Source organism: Oryctolagus cuniculus, chromosome 10, assembly GCF_051225735.1.
Source record: "Oryctolagus cuniculus isolate XC-2025 breed Fujian yellow rabbit chromosome 10, ASM5122573v1, whole genome shotgun sequence".
Taxonomy (NCBI): Eukaryota; Metazoa; Chordata; class Mammalia; order Lagomorpha; family Leporidae; genus Oryctolagus; species Oryctolagus cuniculus.
Genome location: NC_142876.1, coordinates 92,584,359 through 92,609,047, shown reverse-complemented (window position 1 = coordinate 92,609,047; position 24,689 = coordinate 92,584,359). Strand labels below are relative to the sequence as shown.

The 24,689-nt window shown below is 40.7% G+C and overlaps 1 protein-coding gene across 9 annotated transcripts in view; it reads right to left on the bottom strand.

The window, feature by feature from the left end:
* The window catches only part of CFAP20DC (CFAP20 domain containing), a 277,464-nt gene that overhangs the window by 14,086 nt on the left and 238,689 nt on the right, over positions 1-24,689 (bottom strand). For all 9 annotated transcript variants that reach the window (XR_016214759.1, XR_011379498.2, XM_008260862.5 and 6 more), the window contains one exon: positions 871-965. Coding sequence is in view for 7 of the 9 variants with exons in the window: in XM_008260862.5 (XP_008259084.4) it covers positions 871-965 (95 nt within the window). In the remaining 2 variants the exon portion in view is untranslated. The remainder of the gene's footprint in view (positions 1-870; positions 966-24,689) is intronic.

Here is a 24,689-nt window from a genome sequence, read left to right as displayed (position 1 = left end):
ATGCCCTATATAGGGGCATCTTCCATCTCAGAGAGTATATCACAGAGACGTCTCCATCCCAAAACATACAGCTCGTGTGTCTGACCTCTTGCTCTGATTTCTCTGTACCTGAAGAAAAATGGGATGCTCTACTTTCTCCCTGGGGCAGTTTTAAGGGGGAAAAACATCTGGCAGTTCTGCTGGGGCAATTTATATTGGTTTCACTTGGAGTCTTCAGATACAGCACTTCTAATCTTCAAAATTCAACTTAGAAAACCATCTCACAGTCCCACTCTGAGGTTATTTGTCAGTCCAACTATGCACTTGAGACTACATGTCTCCACATTTCTACACCACAAATACCTACCGTAGCTCTGTAGCTATGCAACAACCCTTGCTTTAATGCAAAACATGTACTGTATCTCAGTGATGTCAGAGTCTTGGTCTGCTTTATGAAAAATACCAACAGACAGCACTTCGTGAGGCACTATTTTAAGTATGTCACATACGCTACCTCATAGAATCACCACAAGAAAGCTATCAGGTGGGCACTATCTATTATCAGTATTAATTAATACTCATAAGGGTCACACTCTGGGAACTGGTACAGCTGGAAGTCAAAGGTCAATTTCACACCAAAGCCATGTTCTGATGCCTTCAACTGTATTTACCCCTGGGATTAACCTTCGGAAGAGCAGGGAACTCTCTAGTGTGTTTCTTTGTAAAGAACCCATCATCCTACCAAATGAGACACAGGTTACCTCATTTTGTGTGTGAAGGCCTTAATGATCAACATTTAAAGAAAACAGTGGCATCCCAAAGTGATTGACTTTCTCTATTCACAGTACATTAGTTTTATTTTTGAATTCATAGCAATTTTCATGCTCCCACCTTGAGCACTCAGACTTCCAGAGGAATCCAGATGCTGTCCGGCTGACTGTTGACTGGGAGGAACTATTGGTGGGCTCAACATGTTTAACCAGTCTCTGGAAAGAAAAAAAAGTGAATGAACAACATGTCTCTAATTCCATATACACATTTCCTGTTTCCTCTGGATGTTCACTTCCCTGGGACTTCCACAAAGAAACATTTTCCACTTCAATGTTTTAGAAAGACAAGATGTCCAGATACTAACACTCAGCTTTGGTAACTGGTTAAATGGACTCAATCATTTAATTAGCTAATTGTTTCATAAATTCATCAATGAAATGATGACTATGTGTCTCAAAAATTTATTGTTGCCATTAAATTGTAGTACACTTTTTTCTCACAAAAGAAAATTATTTCAATGTCTCACAAGAAATGCAGCAGATATGAAGGTCCTGCTCTTCAGCTAAGAAAGTCTGATAACCACCTATCACCTGTCCCAGATGACAATATTTTACACGTGACCCCAACAGAAGTGAGTCTTGGAGCTGTGAGAGAACCACCACAATAGTGGGAGTCAGTGTGCACAAACACAGGCTTCAGAGCAGCAGAAGGCACGAGCAGGGAGAGGCCAGGGGGTCCTCGAGTGACTCGTTACTACAGCTCTCCTGTTAAGGATGGGAAGGAGGGCATTTGGCTCAGTGGTTAGAGGCTGGATGGGATGCCTGCATTCTGTATAATACCTGAGTTTGAGTACTGGCTCTGGCTGCTGACTCCAGCTTCCTGCTAACATGCACCCTGGGAGGCAGCAGCTTCAGGTAGTTGAGCTCTGCCAGCCACATGGGAGACCTGGACTGTGCTTTACTTCAAGCCCTTCTCACCTCTAAACTTGTTCTTGAGCTTCTTGGGTGGAAAGAGGGGGCAGTGGAAGGTTAAAGATGTGCAAATGTACTGGACATTCTATTTCATGTATTGTTATTAGCCCTTGTATCCTTTGCCTTATTCTCTACATCAGGAACATGTCCTCATGACTACACATTTTCTAAATTTCTATAATTCCTACTGTACAATTTTTTTTTGACAGGCAAAAAGATGGAGTGTTTCCATTTGCTAGTTTATTCCCCAAATGCCTACAATGGCCAGGAACTCAATCCTGGTCTACCATGTAGGTGGCAGGAACCCAATCACTTGAGTCATCACTGATGTCTTCTAGGGCCTGCATTAGCAGGAAGCTGACTCAGAAACCAGGCACTCTGATGGAGGATGTGGGCATCTTAACAGCTAGGCTAAATGCCTACTCCCTACTGTCTTTATCTACAATGGAAGATAGTCCAAGCCAATAGCCAATTTCAGCTCCATGTTTCCTAAAGTAAGTTGCTTAATATCACTTAGCCTCTTCTATAAAAAAAATGGCATAATAATTGCACTTTAGAGTTTGTTTGTCAGGATTAAACTGAAAAAATGTATGAAAAACATCTGGCATGGATCTGAGCACAGAGTTAACATTCAATAAATTTCAGCTATGACCACCACTGTCTTCATTAGCAATTAGGGATGGTAGAATGATTACTAGTCTACACAATAGAGCTGCACCTTGCAAGCTATTCACTCTTCTGGTATCAAAAGTATCTTAAGTGTAAAAATTACCTGGTTCCTATGTGCAATATTTTAAGATTTTTTTTCACTCATTGCTCACCATAGCTATCACTAGATTATGATTGGTGAAAGAAGCAAGATAAGCATACTGTGTAATCGAATTTCATAATAACAGATTAAGGACATCAGAAAGCATTTGTCATTAACTTCCAAGTTAATGGGGCATTTTCTGATAAGCACCTTTTATTTAGTCATTTAATTAGAGCACATCAAAAAATTTCTACATTGTAGAAAATTACATGGTCACATACAAATTACCACCCTATGACCTCATCATTCACTCTTGAGTGACAGAGAATGAGGATGGACAGGAAAAAACAATGCTGGCACATGAGGACCCCTTAGCTGCAAAGCGGGTACTCTCCACAATGGCCCACGGAATAGGGTAAATGGAGATGGTAGTTGGTCTACAAATATTGTGAAAAGCAAGAAATTCACTTCTTAGGCTGATGCTTTGATTAATGTTATTTCTTCTCAGTATTAGCTAAGGATGGTATGGGATTCTTTTTTTTTTTTTTTTTTAAAGTCAGATATCCAAAGCAATCAAAATCAGAGTTCAAAGAAGTCCTGTATATCCTTCATCTAGACATCTGAATTTTAACAGTTTCCCATATTTACTATGCAATCAATCTACCTGCAGAGGTCACAAATATAGTGGGAGTCAGTGTGCACAAACACAGGCTTCAGAGCGGCAGAAGGCACGAGGAGGGAGAGGCCAGGGGGTCCTCGAGTGACTCGTTACTGCAACTCTCCCATTAAGGATGGGAAGGAGGGCATTTGGCTCAGTGGTTAGAGGCTGGATGGGTTACATGGTTAACAGTCTGATCCACTGCCCACTTTTGCATAGTCTGCAAACTAATAATTTTTAAAATATTTCTGAATTGTTAAAACATAATTAAAATAATGCTTCATACTACATAAAATATATGAAACTCACAGTGTCCACAACACTGCTATGTACATGTTTATGGCTGCTTTTGTGCTATTTTTATAGAAAATACTTTTATAGAATATATAATTTATAGAAAATATTATTATAGAAAATAGTTGACAGTCCCTGATGTATAATCATGTGCTCATACTGGATCTTCCAATACTAATCTAGCATTGCAGGTTCACTCTCATCTTTACTCTTTCCATATTTGTAACTCATTTCTGACAGTGGGGAACCTGGCTCCCATTATCCTCAACATATTTGTGTATTTTCTGAATTACAGAACACATCAAAAGTAATGTTAGAATTGCTAAGCAAAGCAAACCAAAACCCAAGAAAACAAAACAAATAAAAACTAATGAAACAACAACAAAACCCCACCTCAAACCCATTTTTAAAAGATAGTGGCAATTTTTAAAAAAATTATTTATTTGAAAGGCAAGAGTGACACACACAGATGATGAAATACAGAGAGAAAGAGAGAGAGAGAGACAGAGAGAGAGAGAGAGAGAGAAAGAAAGAAGGGAAAAGGGGAGGCTAGAGGAGAAGAGAGGAGAGGAGAGAAGAGAAGAAGGGAAGGGAGGGAAGGGGAAGGGAGGAGTGAGGAGGGGAGAGGGAGTGTGAGAGACACAGAGAGAGATCTTCCATTCACTGGTTCACTACCCAAATGGCTGTAATGGCTGGGACTGGGCCATGTGAAAGTTAGGAGCCCAGAATGCCATCCAAGTCTCCCTTGTAAGTGGCAGCGGCTCAAGTTCTTGGGCTTTAATCATTGCCTTCCCAGGCACATTATTAGGGATCTGGATTGGAAGTGCAGCAGCTAGGACTAGAACTGGCACTCTAATATGGGATGCTAGTGTGGCAAATGGTAGCTTAACACACAATGCCGACCCCTCAAACCTACTCTTTAGATTTCTGTATTTGTGTAAAGTTCTTTTTTTTGGTTAGTCAAAAAAAAAAAAAAAAAAAAAAAGGTTCCAAATTTACTTGTGCTACCTATTGTCCCCATTCAATGTGATTACACTGTTCATTTGAAACAGTTACATGCTTCTCTTTGTGTTACCTTAGTTTTTTTCTCCATTCTTGTTGACTTTTATTACTTTTTTGTTGTTGAGTACATAAACAATTTAAATGTCAAAACTACACAGAAGCCGGCGCTGCGGCTCACTAGGCTAATCCTCTGCCTTGCGGCGCTGGCACACCGGGTTCTAGTCCCGGTCGGGGCGCTGGACTCTGTCCCGGTTGCCCCTCTTCCAGGCCAGCTCTCTGCTGTGGCCAGGAGTGCAGTGGAGGATGGCCCAAGTACTTGGGCCCTGCACCCACATGGGAGACCAGGATAAGTACCTGGCTCCTGCCATTGGATCAGTGCGGTGCTCTGGCCACAGCGTGCCGGCCGCGGCGGCCATTGGAGGGTGAACCAATGGCAAAAGGAAGACCTTTCTCTCTGTCTCTCTCTTACTGTCCACTCTGCCTGTCAAAAAAAAAAAAAAAAAAAACAAACCACTACACAGAAAGGCATAATCAGTTAAGTTACATCCTCCCATTTCTTCCAGTCTGGTTCCACCCTCACCTCCTATAGGTAATATATTCTGGTATTGCTGTTCTGTACTTCATTTTGTAAACATAAACAGATACATGTCAATTTTTATTCTCTTTCTTTGTTATGCAAAGGTAGCATGTTATAGCTACTCCTTTGCACTTCCATTTTTTTTTTTTTAATTTGATAGGTAGAGTTATAGACAGTGAGAGAGAGACACAGAGAGAAAAGTCTTCCCTCCATTGGTTCACTCCCCAAATGGCTGCCATGGCCAGCGCTGCGCCGATCTGAAGCCAGGAGCCAGGTGCACTTGGGCCATCCTCCACTGCCCTCCAGGGCCACAGCAGAGAGCTGGACTTGAAAAGAAGCAACCGGGACTAGAACCCGGCACCCACATGGGATGCCGGTGCTGCAGGTGGAGGATTAACCCAGTGAGCCATGGCACCGGCCCCTGTACTTCCATTTTTTTTTAAAACCTTTTATTTAATAAATATAAATTTCAAAAGTACAACTTTTAGATTATAGCAGTTCCCCCCACCCCATAACCACCTTCCCACCTGCAAACCATCCTATTTCGTACTCCCTCTCCCATCCCATTCTTCATTAAGATTCATTTTTAATTATCTTTATATACAGAAGATTAACTTAGTATATACTAACTAAAGATTTCAACAGTTTGCACCCACAGAGATAAACAAAGTATAAAGTACTGTTTGAAGACTAGTTTTACTGTTAATTCTCACAGTACACCACATTAAGGACAGAGATCCTATATGGGGAGTAAGTGCACAGTGACTCCTGTTGTTGATTTAACAATTTACACTCTTATTTATGTCGTTACCTGAGGCTCTTGTCATGAGCTGCCAAGGCTATGGAAGCCTCTTGAGTTCACAGGCTCTGACCTTATTTAGACAAGGCCATAATCAAAGTGGAAGTTTTCTCCTCCCTTTAGAGAAAGGTATCTCCTTCTTTGATGGCCCATTCTTTCCACTGGGATCTCACTCACAGAAATCTTTTATTTAGGTCATTTTTTGCCACAGTGTCTTGCCTTTCCATGCCTGAGAAACTCTCATGGGTTATTTAGCGAGATCAAAATGCCTTAAGGGCTGATTCTGAGGCCAGAGTGCTGTTTAGGGCATCTGCCATTCTGTGAGTCTGCTGTGTATCCTGCTTCCCATGTTGGATAGTTCTCTCCCTTTTTTATTCTATCAGTTATTTTAGAAGACACTGGTCTTATGTGATCCCTTTGACACTTAATCCTATCATTATGATCAATTATGAACTTAAACTGATCACTTTAATTAGTAAGATGGCTTTGATACCTGCCAACTTAATGGGATTGGAGTCTCATGGCACATTTCTAGCTTTACCATTGGGGTAAGTCTGAGTGAGTGTGTGCTGAACTTGTACTTCCATTTTCTAAGTCTGTCATATATTCTGGAAATCACCCCTTATCAGTCCATAGAGAGCTCCCTAATTCTTTTTTACAACTACATAATATACTACCATGTGGATATACTAACATTTATTTTACTTTTCTCCTATGTTTGGGTATGTTTTCAATATTTTGCAAATCATTGCAATTAACAAAGCAATGAATAACTCTGGGCATATATTTTTGTTACTTGGGGGTATATCTTTAAGGTAAATTCTTCAAGGTGGAACAAAAAGTAAATGTATAACTGATTTTATTCTTGATAAATTCACCCCACAAAGGTTGGACCCATCTGCATTTTCACCAGCCAGGTATGAGTGTGATGATTTCTGTACAGCAACGTCACAAGAATGTCTTATCAAGTCTTTACTTATTTAAAACAACTCTACTAATTTATTTGTGTGTGTGTGTGGGGGGTTGGGGTGGGGGGTGGATCCTGCCCAAATGGCCAGAGGTGGGCAAATCAAAGCCAGGTCGTGGGAACTCAACATCTAGGTCTTCCGTGTGAGCAATCACATTGAGCTATCACCACTGCCTCCCAGGGTCCATCATAGCAGGAAGTTAGAGTCAGAAGTCAGAGTAAAGTATTGAACTCAGGTAATCTAATATGGGACATGGAATCTGAACCCTCATCTTAACCATTAGTCTAAATGCGTGTCCCCTGCCAAGTTTTTCAATGCTTCTGAATGTGAGGTATGAGAATTGTTATCTTATATTTTGGAATTGACCTATGCATATATGTTTTAGAGCATTTATGTTATACATATGAATATGCTTACATATATGTATGAAGGGGCCTTAACAAATCAATGGGAAAAAAAGTCCATGGAAAATGCATTGTTTTAAAGTTCCATTTCCATGAATATTTAAAGCACCTCAATATGCATATGATGGATAAGTTTGTATATATCTTTGTCTCTACTTCTTTTAGAATTTTCATCTCTTTCCCTTTCTTTGTCATTTGTCTTTGCTTATGGCACTTTTTGCTTTTATTGCTTCTGTAACTGAGTCACAATTACAAAGCCTTTCCCACAACCTGATTCACCTATGTTTTATTCTAGTTACTTGTTAGTAGGCAGAAATGTGTACCTGTATCTTACATGACTATATTTTTATGTGTGATATTTAATGCTAAATCATTGGACTCTTGACAGATTCCTTTAAAGCTTCATACCTTTCCTTACATAAGCAGCAGATTTCCAACAAACGGGGAGTTCTCCCTGAGGCTTACTCACAACACGGGTCCTAGTTTAGGTCTGAACTCTTTCCTTGGCCTGTGCTCCAGAGAGTGATCTTGTCCTTGTCCTTTGGACTTGATGCCCTGGCTGGTTTCCTCAGCTCTGCCTTTCAGCCTTTATCCCAAGGAGTGCTACCCCGTGTTAAGGAAGTCCCCCAGCCCCTTCAGTAGATAAGCACCCTCCTCATCCAAGCTGCTCTGAGCAAGCGCAGAGGCTTCCTCCTCTCTTTGTTCTGGAGGCCTCAGGCAGATCCTCCTGCTTCACCTCTTTTCCTCTTGACACTGCAGAGAGGCTTCCCAGGCAAACCTGCACCTGTTGAGTACTGCCTCCAGAAGAGTTGTTTGGATATTCAAGAGTCAAGATACGGATTTGCATTACACACCGTGTATAAAGACACAGAGCAGATGAATGATAAATACTGTCTTATGGATTCTCACGATGGCCAGATTGATTTAATAGTAAAATCTTCGAATAATACTACATTGTTTTCATTCAACCTGCATGATAGATAATGTTCGTTACCTGAGTAGAGCTGAATCAGATAGTTTTTGAACTTTAGTTCCTTAAAAACATGATTTTGTTTATAAGACAATTTTACATACATTTACTTCATGAATATGTTTCCTACAAATATATTATGTGTGTGTACACATACCTGTGTGTACACAAAATGCTGTGTGGAAGCAAGTCAGCTTAATCATGTCTGCATGTACAGCAGCCATTTCCTGAGCTCCTTGGTGCCAGGCTCTGGGAGCTGCAGGATAGCTTGTTCTTGGTTCCTGCTCTCAAAGAGCCACGGTCAGAGTCACGGTCTGCTGGCAGAAGCATGCTGGTCAACAGAAAACAATAGCAGGATACACGCTTGTCCACACAGACTGCTGCAACCAGCTCATCCGTGTGCTCCCTGGAAGGAATTCCCTTTCAATAAAGCTATCTAATCTTTCACACATTTAAATATTTATTTGGGGGAGTAATTACTTGAGAGACCTAAAACATGGCAATAGTTGTTACAGGGCTTGCATTTCTAGCACTGAGTACCTGCTAGCATAAAGCCAGCACTGATGAACACTTATCACAGGGGGATCTCCTACCAGGAATTTAGCAATTTGCAGCAATGTCTCTAATACGTTAAGATATTCACTAGGTACCAGTGCATGTTCCTTATTCATTGAAAGAGGTTTCAATTTTAAAACTGTTCCATAGGGAACGGACTGTGGTGGAGGGCATGGAGAACTGAAAATACCTTCCGTTTGGAAGGAATTCGTAGATTGTTTTTTTTTAAAGTTAGCAAAAATGGTTTCCTAGAATAATGTCCATAAACACTAGATTTTACTTCCAAATTTAGGTCAAGGTTATCTGAAGCCCATTCTGGACCCCAAATATTCATATAGCTTTGATTATTAGAGTTCTGTTTGGGAAAAATTTGCTCTCTTTTCATTTCCATCTGTTTCTCTTATCTTTCTTCCTTGGGAATAAGAAACCAATCTATTCTCTCTTCAAGACATAGAGCTAAGGGACTGTCTGTCCAGAACCCCTTCTGCCCCTTTCTCCTTGGAACAGCACACAGCTTTCTGGGAGTTACCATGTTCCTATATGAACCTATCAGGTGATTGGTTCAGAGGTGGCACCTGACCCAAACTGGGGCAATCACTATGCTTCCCTGAAACTTTCTAAGCTATGTATGAAAAGAGGAGGCAATTCTGCAGTGAGATGAAAGCCAAAAAAAAGCAAAATCCAGATGCTTGGTGGTCACTTTTCCTGTCACAGGGAGGAGTCTAGTCAGAAGAGAGAATGAGGAAGCCTGAAGCCTGGGTTTTGGGGCAATGAAACCACATTGGTCGGCTGGTGCCACGGCTCAATAGGCTAATCCTCCACCTGCGGCGCTGGCACACCGGGTTCTAGTCCCGACTGGGGCGCTGGATTCTGTCCTGGTTGCTCCTCTTCCAGTCCAGGTCTCTGCTGTGGCCCGGGAGTGTAGTGGAGGATGGCCCAAGTCCTTGGGCCCTGCACCCGCATGGGAGACTAGGATAAGCACCTGGCTCCTGGCTTCGGATCAGCACGGTGCGCAGGCTGAAGTGGCCATTGCGGGGTGGGGGGGTAAACCAATGGAAAAGGAAGACCTTTCTCTCTGTCTCTCTCTCACTGTCCACTCTGCCTGTCAAAAAAACAAAACAAAACAAAAAAAAAACAAAAAACCACATTGGTGTCTGATGAGTTGGGAAACTGAGGAGGAGAAAACAGCGTGGGATGACACAGGAGTATGGGTTAGCACAAGGAGAATTGGAGGTCTTGCTGGTTTTCTCCATGGGAAGATGTGCTAGAAGTGTTCAGATCCATCACTAAGTACTGTCCTTAGTTAATATGCTGGCGCATCTCCAAGCCCATTGCTACCATCTTACTCTATGTTTCCAGCACCTCTCCTCTCTTCTTGCCCCAGCCAGTCTGGATCCTCTCTAATGCAACCTAGATAGAGGTTTTTCAAGATTTGCTCTTAGGGTAAAATTCCAAATCACTACATTGGCTTAGAGCCTTGAGTGGCCTGGTCCTTACTATTATCACAGTATATTTTTGTAGCTTTCTCTCACCATCATCATTATAATACCTCAGGCTTCAGAGGGAGAACTACTATACTCTTAGTCTCTTTTCTCACAACGGCCTCGTTTAATCTCTTTATCCTTCAGCTTTTGGCTCAAACGTTCTCTGGAGTTCTATGTCTACTTCAAGTTCTTTCTCAATCAACATGGCAGCAGGAAACACATGGAACATTCAAATAAAGATGATGTGAGAAGAGTATAACAAAGGGCTCAATAGAAAGGTGAAGCAGGTTTAGGGCACCACAAGGTACAATACAGAATTTTCAGGGCTTTTTGCCACCCCTAAGCTTTTGGGGATTAGGAAAGAGTAGTGACAAGATGCAGGCAGCAAAAGCTACGGAGACAGTGCCTCCTTGAGAGGAGCTATGACTTTGGGTCAAGTTTGCAGTACGCTTGAGTTGGTGCTAGGGAGAGGTTGCTGAACAGCGATGTTGAATTTCCTCTCTGCCTCTCCAACTTCCATTGGCTGAACCCCATCAGAAGCCAGAGGGTAAGGGAGTCCAGTGATTTAGTTCATATCTATCAGCCTTTCTGGGGACAGAAAGCAGACTAGAGGAAGGGGGTGAATACAGAGGGGCTGAGAGAAGATGCCCAGACAGATTACACTGTAACTTTAGAACAGTCATCTTTATGTGTAATTATGTACCCAATTGTGAATTGTGTCATATTTGTCTTTGCTCTGATTAGCTCCAAAGAGCAGGCAATTCATGGCTACTTTCTTCACAAGTTGAATTCTCAACAAATATTTGATGAATGAATGAATGAATATTTGTAGGAAGGCAAAGGATGTAGGAGAAAGACAAAAACAAAGACTGGAAAGCAGAGATGGGTGCTTAGCCTAATGGTTAAGATGCCTGTGTCCCAGAGAAGAGTACCTTGGCACAATACCTGGCTCCAGGCCGGCGCCGCGGCTCACTAGGCTAATCCTCCGCCTTGTGGCTCTGGTACACCGGGTTCTAGTCCCAGTCGGGGTGCCGGATTCTGTCCCAGTTGCCCCTCTTCCAGGCCAGCTCTCTGCTGTGGCCAGGGAGTGCAGTGGAGGATGGCCCAAGTCCTTGGGCCCTGCACTGTGGGGAGCAACTCGGACTAGACTAAGTTACTGGAATTAAGACTTATTCTATGCATCTGCTCTCCCACAATATGGCGCTGAGAGAAAGAGACCAAACAACTTTTACACAGCTGCCTCCAATTCGACCAATAACCTGCAGGAGCTGATCCTGCTCCTGATTGGAGGAGAGCAGTGTTCTTGGTGTGTGGGTAGCAGAGTTGGGATTGGTGGAAGAGGACTATAAAGGAGGAGAGAGACAACATACACCAGGAACATCTGGATAACATCTGAGCAGCCCCCGAGAGAGCCAGCTGGTGGTGTGCCGCTCCCCCGCGGAAGTGGGGGAAGTGGCAGGGGGAACCACCCCTCCATGGAGGTGGAGGGGTCGGCAGCCAACCCGGGAAGGACCAGCAGCAAACCTGGGAAGGGCCGAGCAGACGAAAGAACAGTGCAGGGTCCTGTGTCGTTCCTCCGTGAAGAGGGGGAGCGACACTGCACCCCATGGGAGACCAGGATAAGTACCTGGCTCCTGCCATTGGATCAGCATGGTGTGCCGGCCGCAGCGCGCCAGCTGCGGTGGCCATTGGAGGGTGAACCAATGGTAAAGGAAGACCTTTCTCTCTGTCTCTCTCTCTCACTGTCCACTCTGCCTATCAAAACAAACAAACAAACAAAACAAAACAAAACAACAACTTGGCTCCAGCTCTTGACTCCAGCTTCCTGTTAATGGTAGATCCTGAAAGACAGCAGTGATAGATAAAGTAACTGGGTCCCTGCCACCCATGTTGGGGAACTGGACTGAGGTCCCTACTCCTGGCTTGGACCTTGTCCAGCCTTGGCTGTTGTTGATTTTTGGGCAATAAATGGGATCACATGTGCTCTTTCTCTCTCTCTGCCTCTCAAATCAATCAATCCATCAATCGATAATAAAAAAAGATAAGAAGAAGCTGAGTCTCTGGAAGACTCTGGATGAAGAAGGACAGGGAAACATGCTCTGTGAGGAGTGTGTGTGTGGGGGAATAACAGGAATCTGAAAAGGCAGATGTTGGAGACTGACATGAGAATTATACCTGCCAGACAGTGCTCCCTTCCCACAAATGCCCTCAGGGCCTGTTTACGTCATGATGACATCTGGAACAGGATCAAATCTTGTCCACAGCAGAAGTTGGGATACACATTCATGAACCAACACTGTGCTTTCATCTGAGAAAATCCAGGTATACTTGGAGCTATATGACAAACACTCACAAATATGGTGAATCACTCTTTTTTTAACTTGGCCTCTGCAAAATCACCTCTCCTGCCCATGTCTTTGTCAGAAAATCCATAGAACAGAGGATCCAGCTTCCTACAAGTGTTCAGTGATCAAAGAAATCACAAAAAGGATTAACTTCTTTATACTCTATTAAATATACTTTATATATTCCCTTAAAACAGAATATCTTTCCTGTTTGGCAGAAATTTCCCTCGGGTTAATAAAATATGAATGGCATAGCATCTTGTGACCATTTCCTAGACCCCAATCAGAAACAGCAGATGATTCAACTCCACAGGCACAAATCCAGGCATAAGACATCAAATTCAACTATAACACATGAACAGTAATATCCTATCTACTTGCAACAACACGGAAGAAGGCTGAGCTGTGCCTTTCCTTTATACAGTCATCAACAGAGATGCTTGATATTTTTACACTTAATATGATGTTTCCTAAACTCTTACAGTGTGACACACTTTATTTTGGGTACTGAGGAATAATATATTGTTCCTGCCCTTGAAGAATTTGGTCTATGAGGAACAGATCACTAGATTAGTATTTGTAATAGTAAAGTAAGTTTTGTCACATAGAGGTAACCACAGGGAACCTCTTACAGTTAGAACTGCTCAGGGAGGGCTTTCTAGCAAAAGTCACGAAAGAGGTTTTTTTTTTTTTTTTTTTTTTTTTCCTTCCCCTGACGGATGGCAATAAGCTAGCAGAGAGATGAGAGAACATTCTAGAAGGAATAGCAAGCACTATTGTAGAAGGTGTAAGAGAGCTTGGGGGTACTCGTGGCAGTGTGAAACAATGAGCATTGTGCACACATATGTGTTGAGTGGGGATACTGTAGTCGGTTGCTGAAGTAAGTAGGATGCTTGGGTAGCAAACTAAGGCATACCTACTTTATGCTGAAGGGAATTTTGAAGGAGTTTTGTGGAGAATCAGGTGACGAGGAATAAGAGAGGGGCCATGAAGATCAGTAAGGAGCTTATTGCTGTATAACACAGGTAAGAAATAACAGTATTATTTTGGAAATTTAGTACATAGGTGTGTGAAAGTAAATGAGATACATAGAAACTCTCTCTTCACAATATCCACTTCTCATTGTATCAAAATAAGGTTGTAACTGAGGAGGACCAGAACTTGCCACCCCCAAATATACCTAAAGTGGTTACTGATTACTTTGAGCTGAAGGCAAGTAAGTAACAGTAGATGTAGGAAGAGCTCTCTGACCGCCTATTTTCAGCATAACAACAGGGCATAAATTTCCCTGAGAAAGATGCTTCTTTATACTGGGGAGAAGAACATTCATATCACCAGTGGTTTGGGATAAATGAGATAAGCCTAGAAAAATAAACCTAACTAAAATAACCCTAGCTTGCATTAATTTCCCCTATACATTTCCTAATCACTTTCCCACAGTTTACTGTCCCTAGTCCAAACCCTTTTTTCCTTTGTCCTGTCATATCACTACAATTTATCTCTTTTTGTTAAAATGGTATATGAGCTTCTGGGTCTAACCTGTCTTTAAGTCTTCATTTCTTTCTTATGAAGGCCTCATGCACATGTAAAAACTAAAAGGTTAACATCAAATAAAACTTGCATGCTTTTCTCCTGTTAATCCATCTTTTGTCAGTTTGATTAACAGGTCCCACTTACAGTACCCAACAGGGTAGAAGAAGTCCTTCCTCCCCTATGTCATGTGCAGAAATCTCTTAAGATGCCCTGTTTTTTTTTTTAAAGAAATTTAGTGATGGCAGTTTGCCTGAACCTTACAACTCTAAGTAACAGGGAATGTTTTAGATTCTTTTTGTGTGTCCTGTGTACTAAGTTAAATTTAAATACTTATTGAGAATCTACGTTCCCAACATTGCTTTGCAATCATAAGGATACTGAATAAATCAAGGCATGGCTCCTGAAAAATAGGCACAGATACAGATAAGTATGTCAGAAGAAAAGAAATATAAACATCTGTCAAATTATGGAAAAATGCTTAACCTTGTATATAACTACAGAAACGTAAATAAAATAATGATAAACTATTGACACATGTCAGATTGGAAAAAAGTTCTAAAGTCTGCTGAAACACAAGGAGATGGGACACTGGCATACACTGCTAGTGGGAATGCAAACTGGTTAAAAAGTTGGCAACATTCATCAAAAGTGATTTTGATCACCTAATTTCATTGTCAGAAATGTATTATAAACCCTTTACTTGCCAAACCTCATAAAGACATACAGATACAGATGTTTATTACTTCACTGTCCACAGTAAAAGCAAGTTGGAAACCACCTAAATGTTCAATACCAGGTCAGTGAGTTATGATTCATCCAAAAAATGAAATAATATCCAGTAGCTAATGAAATGTGTGGCTAATTTATATGTGCGAATTCAGAAAGACATTTATGATTTACTCAGTAAAAATTGAAGAAGCAAGCTGTAGAACGGTATAGTCTATCACCCTATTTGTCGAAAAAACATACATGTTTTCTAATGTATGCACAGAACATTTCTAAAGATTGCTCAAGAAAGTAATAACCATCATCACATCTAGCAGTAGAAATGTGGAGTTCAGGATAGGAATGGGATGTTTGGAGTTAACACCTGTATTTTAATTTTTACTCTGATTTGTAAAATTTTTTTTTAATTTATATAAGGTAAAATTTCATGTATTTCATATATACAGATTTAAGTGCATTTTAATACTGCCTACCCTACTTTCCCTTCTGCCCAAGCTCCTACCCTCCATCTTCCTTCCTTTTAATTTTTACAATTACATACTTTCAGTTTATTTTATAATCACAAACTTAACTCTCCACCAAATAAAGAATTCAGAAAGTAGTAAGGGAAAAACCACTGTTCTTCAAGAGAATAGACAACGGCTTTAAATAATGATCAAATCTGAAAATGTCAATTTTGCTCATATACATTATATTTTTTGTGTTCTGGATATTAATTACCACAAGGGAAAACATATGGTATTTGTCTTTTTGGGACTGGCTTATTTTATGCAGCGTAATGGTTTCCAGTTGCATCCATTTTATTGCAAAAGACAGGATTTCGTTCTTTTTTACCAATGAGTATTCCATAGTGTATATATACACCATATTTTTTCTTTATCCAGTTATCAGTTGATGGATATCTGTGTTGATTACTTATCTTGGCTATTGTGGGTATTTAAATTGAGCTGCAATAAACATGGGGGTACGAGTCACTATTTCATACGCTGATTTCATTTTGTTTGGGTAAATTCCCAGGAGTGTGATGCCTGGATCATATGGTAAATCTATTTTCCGATTTCTAAGGAATCTCCATACTGTCTTCCATAATGGTTGTACTAGTTTATAATCCCACGAACATTGTATCAGGATATCTTTCTCCCCACATCCTCAACAGCATTTATTTATTTAATTATTTTGATTTTTGAATGACAGTCATTCTAACTGGGGTGAGGTAAAATCTCATTTTTTTAAACTTTTATTTAATGAATATAAATTTTCAAAGTACAGCTTATGGATTACAATAGCTTTCCCCCCCATAACTTCCCTCCCACCTGCAACCCTCCCCTTTCCCTCTCCCTCCCCCCTTCCATTCACATCAAGATTCATTTTCCATTCTCTTTATATACAGATCAGTTTAGCATATATTAAGTAAAGATTTCAACAGTTTGCACCCACATAGTAAGATAAAGTGAAAAATACTGTTTGAGTACTAGTTATAGCATTAAATCACAATGCACAGCACATTAAGGACAGAGATCCTACATGCGGAGTAAGTGCACAGTGACTCCTGTTGTTGACTTAACAAATTGGCACTCTTGTTTATGGCATCAGTAATCACCCTAGGCTCTTGTCATGAGTTGCCAAGGCTATGGAAGCCTTTTGAGTTCACCGACTCTGATCATATTTAGACAAGGTCGTAGTCAAAGTGGAAGTTCTCTCCTCCCTTCAGAGAAAGGTACCTCCTTCTTTGATGACCTGTTCTTTCCACTGGGATCTCACTCGCGGAGATCTTTCATTTATTTATTTATTTATTTATTTATTTATTTATTTATTTATTTATTTTTGCCAGAGTGTTTTGGCTTTCCATGCCTGTAATACTCTCATGGGCTTTTCAGCCAGATCCGTGTGCCTTAAGGGCTGATTCTGAGGCCAGAGTGCTGTTTAGGACATCTGCCATTCTATGGGTCTGCTGTGTATCTCGCTTCCCATGTTGGATCGTTCTCTCCCTTTTTTATTCTATCAGCTAGTATTTGCAGACACTAGTCTTGTTTATGTGCTCCCTTTGGCTCTTAGTCCTATCATTATGATCAATTGTGAACAGAAATTGATCACCGGGACTAGTGAGATGGCATTGGTACATGCCACCTTAATGGGATTGAATTGGAATCTCCTGGTATGTTTTGTTTTTTTTTTTTTTTTTGACAGGCAGAGTGGACAGTGAGAGAGAGAGAGACAGAGAGAAAGGTCTTCCTTTTGCCATTGGTTCACCCTCCAATGGCCGCCGCGGCTGGCGCACCGCGCTGATCCGATGGCAGGAGCCAGGAGCCAGGTGCTTTTTTCCTGGTCTCCCATGGGGTGCAGGGCTCAAGCACTTGGGCCATCCTCCACTGCACTCCCTGGACACAGCAGAGGGCTGGCCTGGAAGAGGGGCAACCGGGACAGAATCCGGCACCCCGACCGGGACTAGAACCCGGTGTGCCGGCGCCACTAGGCGGAGGATTAGCCTAGTGAGCCGTGGCGCCGGCCCCCTGGTATGTTTCTAACTCTACTGTTTGAGGTAAGTCAGCTTGAGCATGTCCCGAATTGCACATCTCTTCCCTCTCTTATTCCCACTCTTATATTTAACAGCGATCACTTTTCAGTTAAGTTTCAGCACTTAAGAATAACTGTGTATTGATTACAGTATTCAACCAAAAGTATTAAGTAGAACAAACAAAAAAATACTAAGAGGGATAACGTATTAAGTTGTTCATCAACAGTCAGGGCAAGGGCTGATCAAGTCACTGTTTCTCATAGTGTTCATTTCACTTTAACAGGTTTCCTTTTTGGTGCTCAGTTAGTTGTCACCTATCAGGGAGAACATATGGTATTTGTCCCTTTGGGACTGGCTTATTTCACTCAGCATAATGCTTTCCAAATTCCTAACAGGGATCACTTTTCAGTTAAAATCTAAACACCTAAGAATAATTGTGTGTTAATTACTGGGGTGAGGTAAAACCTCATTTTGTTTTTTATTTGCATTTCCCAGATGGCTAGTGATCCAGAGCTGTTTTCATGTGTCTGTTGGCAATTTGAATTTCATCCTTTGAAAAATGTCTGCTCATCATTTGCCCACTTCTTGAATAAGCTGTTTTGTTGCTGTTGAGTCTGTTGAGCTCTTTAAAGATTCTGGATATTAACCCTTTATCAGTTTCATAGCTTGCAAATATCTTTTCCCATTCTGCTGGCTGCCTCTTCACCGTGTTGAGTGTTTCCTTTGCAGTGCAGAAGCTTAGCTTGATGTAATTCCATTCATCTATTTTTGCTTTTATTGTCTGTGCTTCTGGTGTCTTTTCCAAGAAGTATTATATCTATGCTGTTGTCTTGCAGTTTCCTCTAGTAATTTGATGGTATCAGGTCACAGATTTAAATTCTTGATCCATTTACAGTTGATTTTTGTATAAGTTAGGAGTCTTAAATCATATTGCTGTACATGAAGATCCAATTTTCCCAGCACCCTTTGTTGACAAGACTGTCCTTTCTCCAGGGATTGATTTTAGCTCATTTGTCAAAGATTAGCCAGTTGTAGATGCATAGATTAAGTTCTAGGGCTTCTATTCCGTTCCAATGGTCTACACATCTGTTTTTGTGCTATTACCACACTGTTTTGATCATAACTGACCTGTAGTATGTCTTGTAATCTGGTACTGTGATGCCCTGGGGCTTTGTTCTTGTTGTTTAACATTGCTTTAGTTATTTGGCGTCTCTTGTGTATACATATGAATTTTAACATCATTTTTTCCTGATCTGAGAATGAGAAGAATGTCATTGGCATTCTGATTGGGATTGCTTTGACCCTACAGACTGATTGGGTAGTATAGATATTTTGATGATATTAACTCTTCCAACACATATACATATACATATATATATATATGGACGATTTTTCCATTTTTTGTGTCTTCTATTTCTTTCTTTAATGTTTTATAATTTTCAATGTAGAGATTTTTCTCATCCTTGGTTAAATTAATTACAAGGTATTTAAAGTCTTTTGTAGCTACTGTGAATGGGATTGATCTTAGAAATTCTTTGTTAGCGAAGGCACTGTCTGTGTATACAAAGGCTACTGATAATGTGTGTTGATTTTATTACCTGCAACTTTACCAAACTCTCTCAGATCCAACAGTCTCTTAGTGGAGTCTTTTGGTTTCATATATATACGATATCATCTGCAAAGAGGGATAATTTTATTTCTTCCTTTCCAGTTTATAACCCTTTAATTTCTTTTTCTTGCCTAACAACTCTGGCTAAAACTTCTAGAACTTTATTGAATAGTGATATTGGTTGTGGGCATCCTTATTTGATTCTAGATCTTAGTGGAAATACTTCCAACTTTTGCCAATTCAAGATGATGCTGGCTGAGGGTTTGTCATATATTGCCTTGCTTGTATTAAGTAATGTTCCTTATATACCCAATTTGCTTAATAAGGTTTTATATCATCAAAGGATGCTGTATTTTATCAAATTATTTCTCTGCATCTATTGAGATAACCACATGGTTTTTATTCTCCAATTTGTTAATGTGATGTAGCATATTTACTCATTTGTATATGTTGAATCATCCTTGCATACCAGGGATTAATCCCATTTGGTCCAGGTGAATGATAATTCTGATGTGTTGTTGGATTCTATTATGTTCATCAGGAATATTAGTCTATAGTTTTCTTTCTTTGTTGTGTCTTTTTCTGTTTTTAGAATTAAGGTGATGTTGGCCTCTTAGAACGAGTTTGGGAGGATTCTTTCTCTTTTAATTGTTTTGAATAGTTTCAGAAGGACTGGAATTAGTTCTTTAAAAGTTTGGTAGGATCCAGCAGTGAAGCCATCTGGTCCTGGACTTTTCTTTGTTGGGAGGGTCTTTATTACTGACTCATTCTCTGTCTCAGTTACTGGTTTATTTAGGTTTTCTATGTCTTAATGACTCAATTTTATGTGTCCAGAAATGTATCCACTTCTTCAAAATTTTCCACTTTGTTGGCATTTGGCTGTTTATAGTAACAACTGATGAATCTGTTTATTTCTGTGGTATCCATTGTAACACCTCATTTTTCATCTCTGATTTTATTAATTTTAGTGTTCTCCATTTTATTTTTTTGGTTAGTTGGGCCAATGGTGTATCAATTTTATTTTTTCAAAAAATCAGCTCTTCATATCGTGATTTTTTTGTTTCACTTTTGTATATTTCTCCTCTAATTTTAATTATTTCATCCTCCTACTAATTTTGAGTTTGGCTTTTTCTTGTTTTTCTAGGTCTTTGAGATGCACTGTTGGATCGTTTATTTAATGTCTTCCCAATTTCTTGATGTAGGTACAAATTGCTATAAATGTCCCTCTGAACACTACTTTTGGTGTATCCTGTAAGTTTTAATATGTGGATTTCCATTTGGATTTTTTCTATGACCGACTGTTTTTTCAGGAGTGTGTTATTGAGTCTCCATGTGTTTGTATATTTTCTAGATTTTCTTATGTTGTTAATTTCCAGCTTCATTCCATTGTGGTCAGAAAAGATACATGGTATGATTTCAATTTTTTAAAATTTGTTAAGACTTGCTTTATGGTCTAGCAATGATCCATCTTAGAGAAAGTTCCATGTACTGATGAAAATAATGTGTATTCTGCCACTGTGGAATGAAATGTTCTGAAGATATCAATTAAGTTCATTTGGTCTATGGTGTGGATTAATGCTGCTAACCTTCCAGTCCAGACTCCAAGTCAGTAGGGGCTACAGATTTACTCCTCAGATAAAATCCTCTACTTGCATGGGCATGAGCCACAGCTGCCTGCACTTCCTTTATCAAGATAGCACTTCCTCCCTGCTTGTTGCTGAGAGCTCTTGTGGGAAATGGAAGCAGGCAACATGACCTCCCTTCACAGGAGGGCACCCTGCCCCTGCTAAGTGCTCCAGGCTAGACTCAAATCAGTGTGGTCCGCAAGGTTCTGCCTAAGGCAATATCCTTTTTCTTCCTTCTCCTTTCTCCTTTCTCCTTTCTCCTTTCTCCTTCTTCTTCTTCTTCTTCTTTTTTTTTTTTTTAAGATTTATTCACTTTATCTGAAAGAGTTGCAAGGTAGAAGCGGGGGGATGGGGGTTGTCTTCCATGCACTGGTTCACTCCTCAAATGGTCGCAATAGGTGGAGATGCGCCAATCCGAAGCCAGGAGCTTCTTCCGGGTCCCCCAGGTGGGTGTAGGGGCCCAAGGACTTTGGCCATCCTTTACTGCTTTCCCAGGCCATGAGAGAGAGCCGGATAGGAAGTGAAGCAGGTGGAACTCAAACTGGTGCCCAAATGGGATGCCAGTGCTATAGGTGTTGGCTTTACCTGCTGTGCCACAGTGCTGGCCCCTCCTTTCACTTCTAAGAAGATGGTGTCTCCTCCTGACTGTCTGACTTTTCACTAGTGCTTTGTGGGAGTCGGGGGAGGGGATGGAAGCAAGTGGCTTCCCTGCTCCAAGCTGAGCAGTTGCTCACATCTAAGTCAGCTCTCCAGGATGAAATAAAAGTGGGTGACTGGAATTCCTTCCCAGCTAAACTCCGAGAGACAGGGCATGCAGTAATTTCTTCCTGCACTGAATTGGTAAGTGGTGCTCTGTCTTCTTTCCTTTTTGGAGTCTTCGTTGTTTTTTCATTTCTTCAGCGAAAATTTCTATCAGTCAAATCTCTGAAAATATGGTCTTTCCTTTGTTCTTTTCGTATGTCGGAGCAGCTTAAGTTCGTGTGGCTACATCCCCTATTTAGCCATCTTGGAAGCCTCCTGATTTTTTATTTTTTAACTGTTGTCTTTTTTAAAAGGCAGAGTCTCTCTCTTTAGGAGTTTTTAATTTGATGGCATCTACAAGGAAGTCTATTTAAAACACAGATTCAAAGTATCTTAAAAACTATCATAAGTGACAAGTGTCTACTGGACTTGTGTATCTATCCACTGACCAATGGAAAAGAGAGGAAAACGGCTTCCCAAAGCCAACTCACAATGTCTGAGCTGATCCTAGCAGTGATTCCTACTGGAATTAAGAACTCCAACAATGAAAGCAAAAAATTTGAGGTCTTTAAAAATATTGATAATATTCTTGGAAATTGTCAAATTTTCATTTGCCTAAACAACAGCTGCTTTATCCATTGGTATAGATATGACTAAATAAGAAAAAGACAGTCGCTTGCAAAAAAAAAAAAAATCCACCATATTATTCATGAACCTGGTGATTAAAATGCTTCCTGGGTTGAAATCTCCAATGTCAGCTCTGACAATTTAATGATACAACTTGAAAAAGAATGGTCACAGTGGGGAATTTCGAAGATGCTCCACAAAGAGGGGAAGTCAGGCCAAAGGCTCAAAGGGAACTCAGGCTACTGTCGCTGGGGCAGATGTGATGTGTTCATGAGTATGTGAAAAGAAGCTTGGTGTTATGTTTCAACTGGATTTTCAAAGTCAGTCTCTCCATCCTCCCCTCCCTCTCTCTCACTAGTTGCTGGAGATAAAAGGTCCCAGTCTCATGGAAAACTAGGCAGTGGTCACTTACCCTTTGCCTCTCACTGGAGGGGAGTAGGGGAATTGTTTAGGGGTGAAAATTCTCAAGGAAGTCAGTTTATCTCCTCTGAACAGAAAAAACTAATCAAGCATTGTCTGATTAATTAGAGACACTTGAAAAAAATGCTATCAAGGCCCACAGCTGTAATCAATGTAATCAACATGCATGGAGCCAATCCACGATTTTCTTGATTAACAAAGCTGAATGTTAAACAGAGAAGTGTGACATTGTAGTGCCATTAGATGAAGCTACAAATTGAGCATTTTCCCTAAATATTCAAAGTCAAGCCAGGATAAAGTGAAAACTCTTTTTTAGTCAATTTCTTATGGGGACCATGAGAATGAACATTTCAATTCTTCCTCTTGGTATTTCCATGCAGGAAAAGTTTTAGTTAAGGCATCAAAAATGGGTAGTGGCTTCTGAATGTTTCAGTGCAGACACACAGGAAAAATCAACTACCTGGAATGATCACACAATAAAACAGAAGTGCAAAAAAGTGATATGAGATTTTTCAGTTTACTGTCATCTAAGTTGGATATGGAATTCATCAGGAAAATATGCCACACTAAAGAGATGAAATGTCCTTATTACATGTTTAAGATGCGAAAGTGAAATGCATCTACACATTGTTTGATGAGTAAATCATGAAATTCAATGTGCTTATTTTATTTGCATGAAGTCAATTTAAATGTCAAGATGTCTAATGCAAGATTGGCTTATTAAAGGTGTGTTACTCTTTAGAATTAGTTTTAACTATGAAGTGATGATTCTACTTTGTGTAGTCAATATTTGCAATACAGTTTGTTAAAATAGCAACTCTCAAGCATTTGAGGGTAAAAATTCTTTGTTTTTGACCTTAGAATTTAGGAAGATTGGCCGGCGCCGTGGCTCACTTGGCTAATCCCCTACCTGCGGTGCTGGCACTCTGGGTTCTAGTCCCAGTTGGGGTGCTGGGTACTAGTCCCGGTTACTCCTCTTCCAGTCCATCTCTCTGCTGTGGCCCAGAAGGGCAGTGGAGGATGGCCCAAGTGCTTGGGTCCCTGCACCCGTATGGGAGACCAGGAGGAAGTACCCGGCTCCTGGCTTCAGACTGGCGCAGTGCCGGCCGTGGCGGCCATTGGGGGAGTGAACCAAGGAAGGAAGATCTATCTCTCTGTTTCTCTCTCTCACTGCCTAACTCTGCCTGGCAAAAAATAAAAAAAAGAATTTAGGAAGATCACAATTAAATAGTTGCTAGCATGTTGCAGTGAGGTTATATATGTTGCATGGAATACTACCAAAAACCAGTTTCACTAATGGAATCTATAAACAATCACCTAAAAATAAATGGAAAAGAATTCAAGGAAACCTCAATACCATTTGTATTCAGATGGTATATGTGTGTACATATGTGTGTGTGTGTGTGTGTGTGTTTGTGTATTTTAATTTGGTGAGGGGGAAGAGGGAGAGAGAGCAAGAAAGCGAGCGAGCAAGAGATATTTTCCATCTACTATTCACTTCCTAAATGCCTGCAACAGAGGCTAGGTCAGGACAAAACTATATAACACATGGGCAGTATGGACCCTACAGCATGAGCCATCACCTGCTGTCTCCTAGGGTTTGCATTAGCAAGAGGCTGGAATTGGGAGCAGAGCCAGTATGCAAACCTATGCACTCCGATGTGGTATGTGGGTGTCTAAGGTAACATTTTCACTGCAATACCAAATGCCTGCCCCCAAATATGTTTTCTTGAAGGGAAATGGAAGGGAATTAGGGAGGAAAGAACAGGTACAGCACGCATGTAATAGTCTTTTTTTTTTTTTTTTTATTTTGACAGGCAGAGTGGACAGTGAGAGAGAGAGACAGAGAGAAAGGTCTTCCTTTGCCGTTGGTTCACCCTCCAATGGCCGCCGCGGCCAGCGCGCTGCGGCCGGCGCACCGCATGTAATAGTCATTTAACAAATACTTACGAAGTGAGCTGCTGTAGACTTGGAGCCTACACATGAATGATATATTACAGTAACTTTGATTCTGGCTGGCTTAACACTCTTTATCTTGCCTTCTTCAAAGAACTTAGCTCTTCCTTCCTATGTGTAATCCATTTCATGTAGTTTGGACAGTGAGTAGGGTAAGCCTCTCTTCACTCCCAATATGGGGGCGGGTATGAGACTAAAGCCAGGCAAGAGTTCATTCTTGGACTTCTGCTGGATTCATGAGCAGTTAAGCGTAACACTATGAGAGACCAGGATGTGCTACTCCCAAATATGCTTTTGGTGTAAGAACTGTAGTGCCAAAGGCAACTGAGAAGCTGCAGCAGATGCCAGAAAGCTCTCTGCTCCCTTCTATTTGCTTAAAAGCACAGGATAGATTTACAAAGACAAAAGG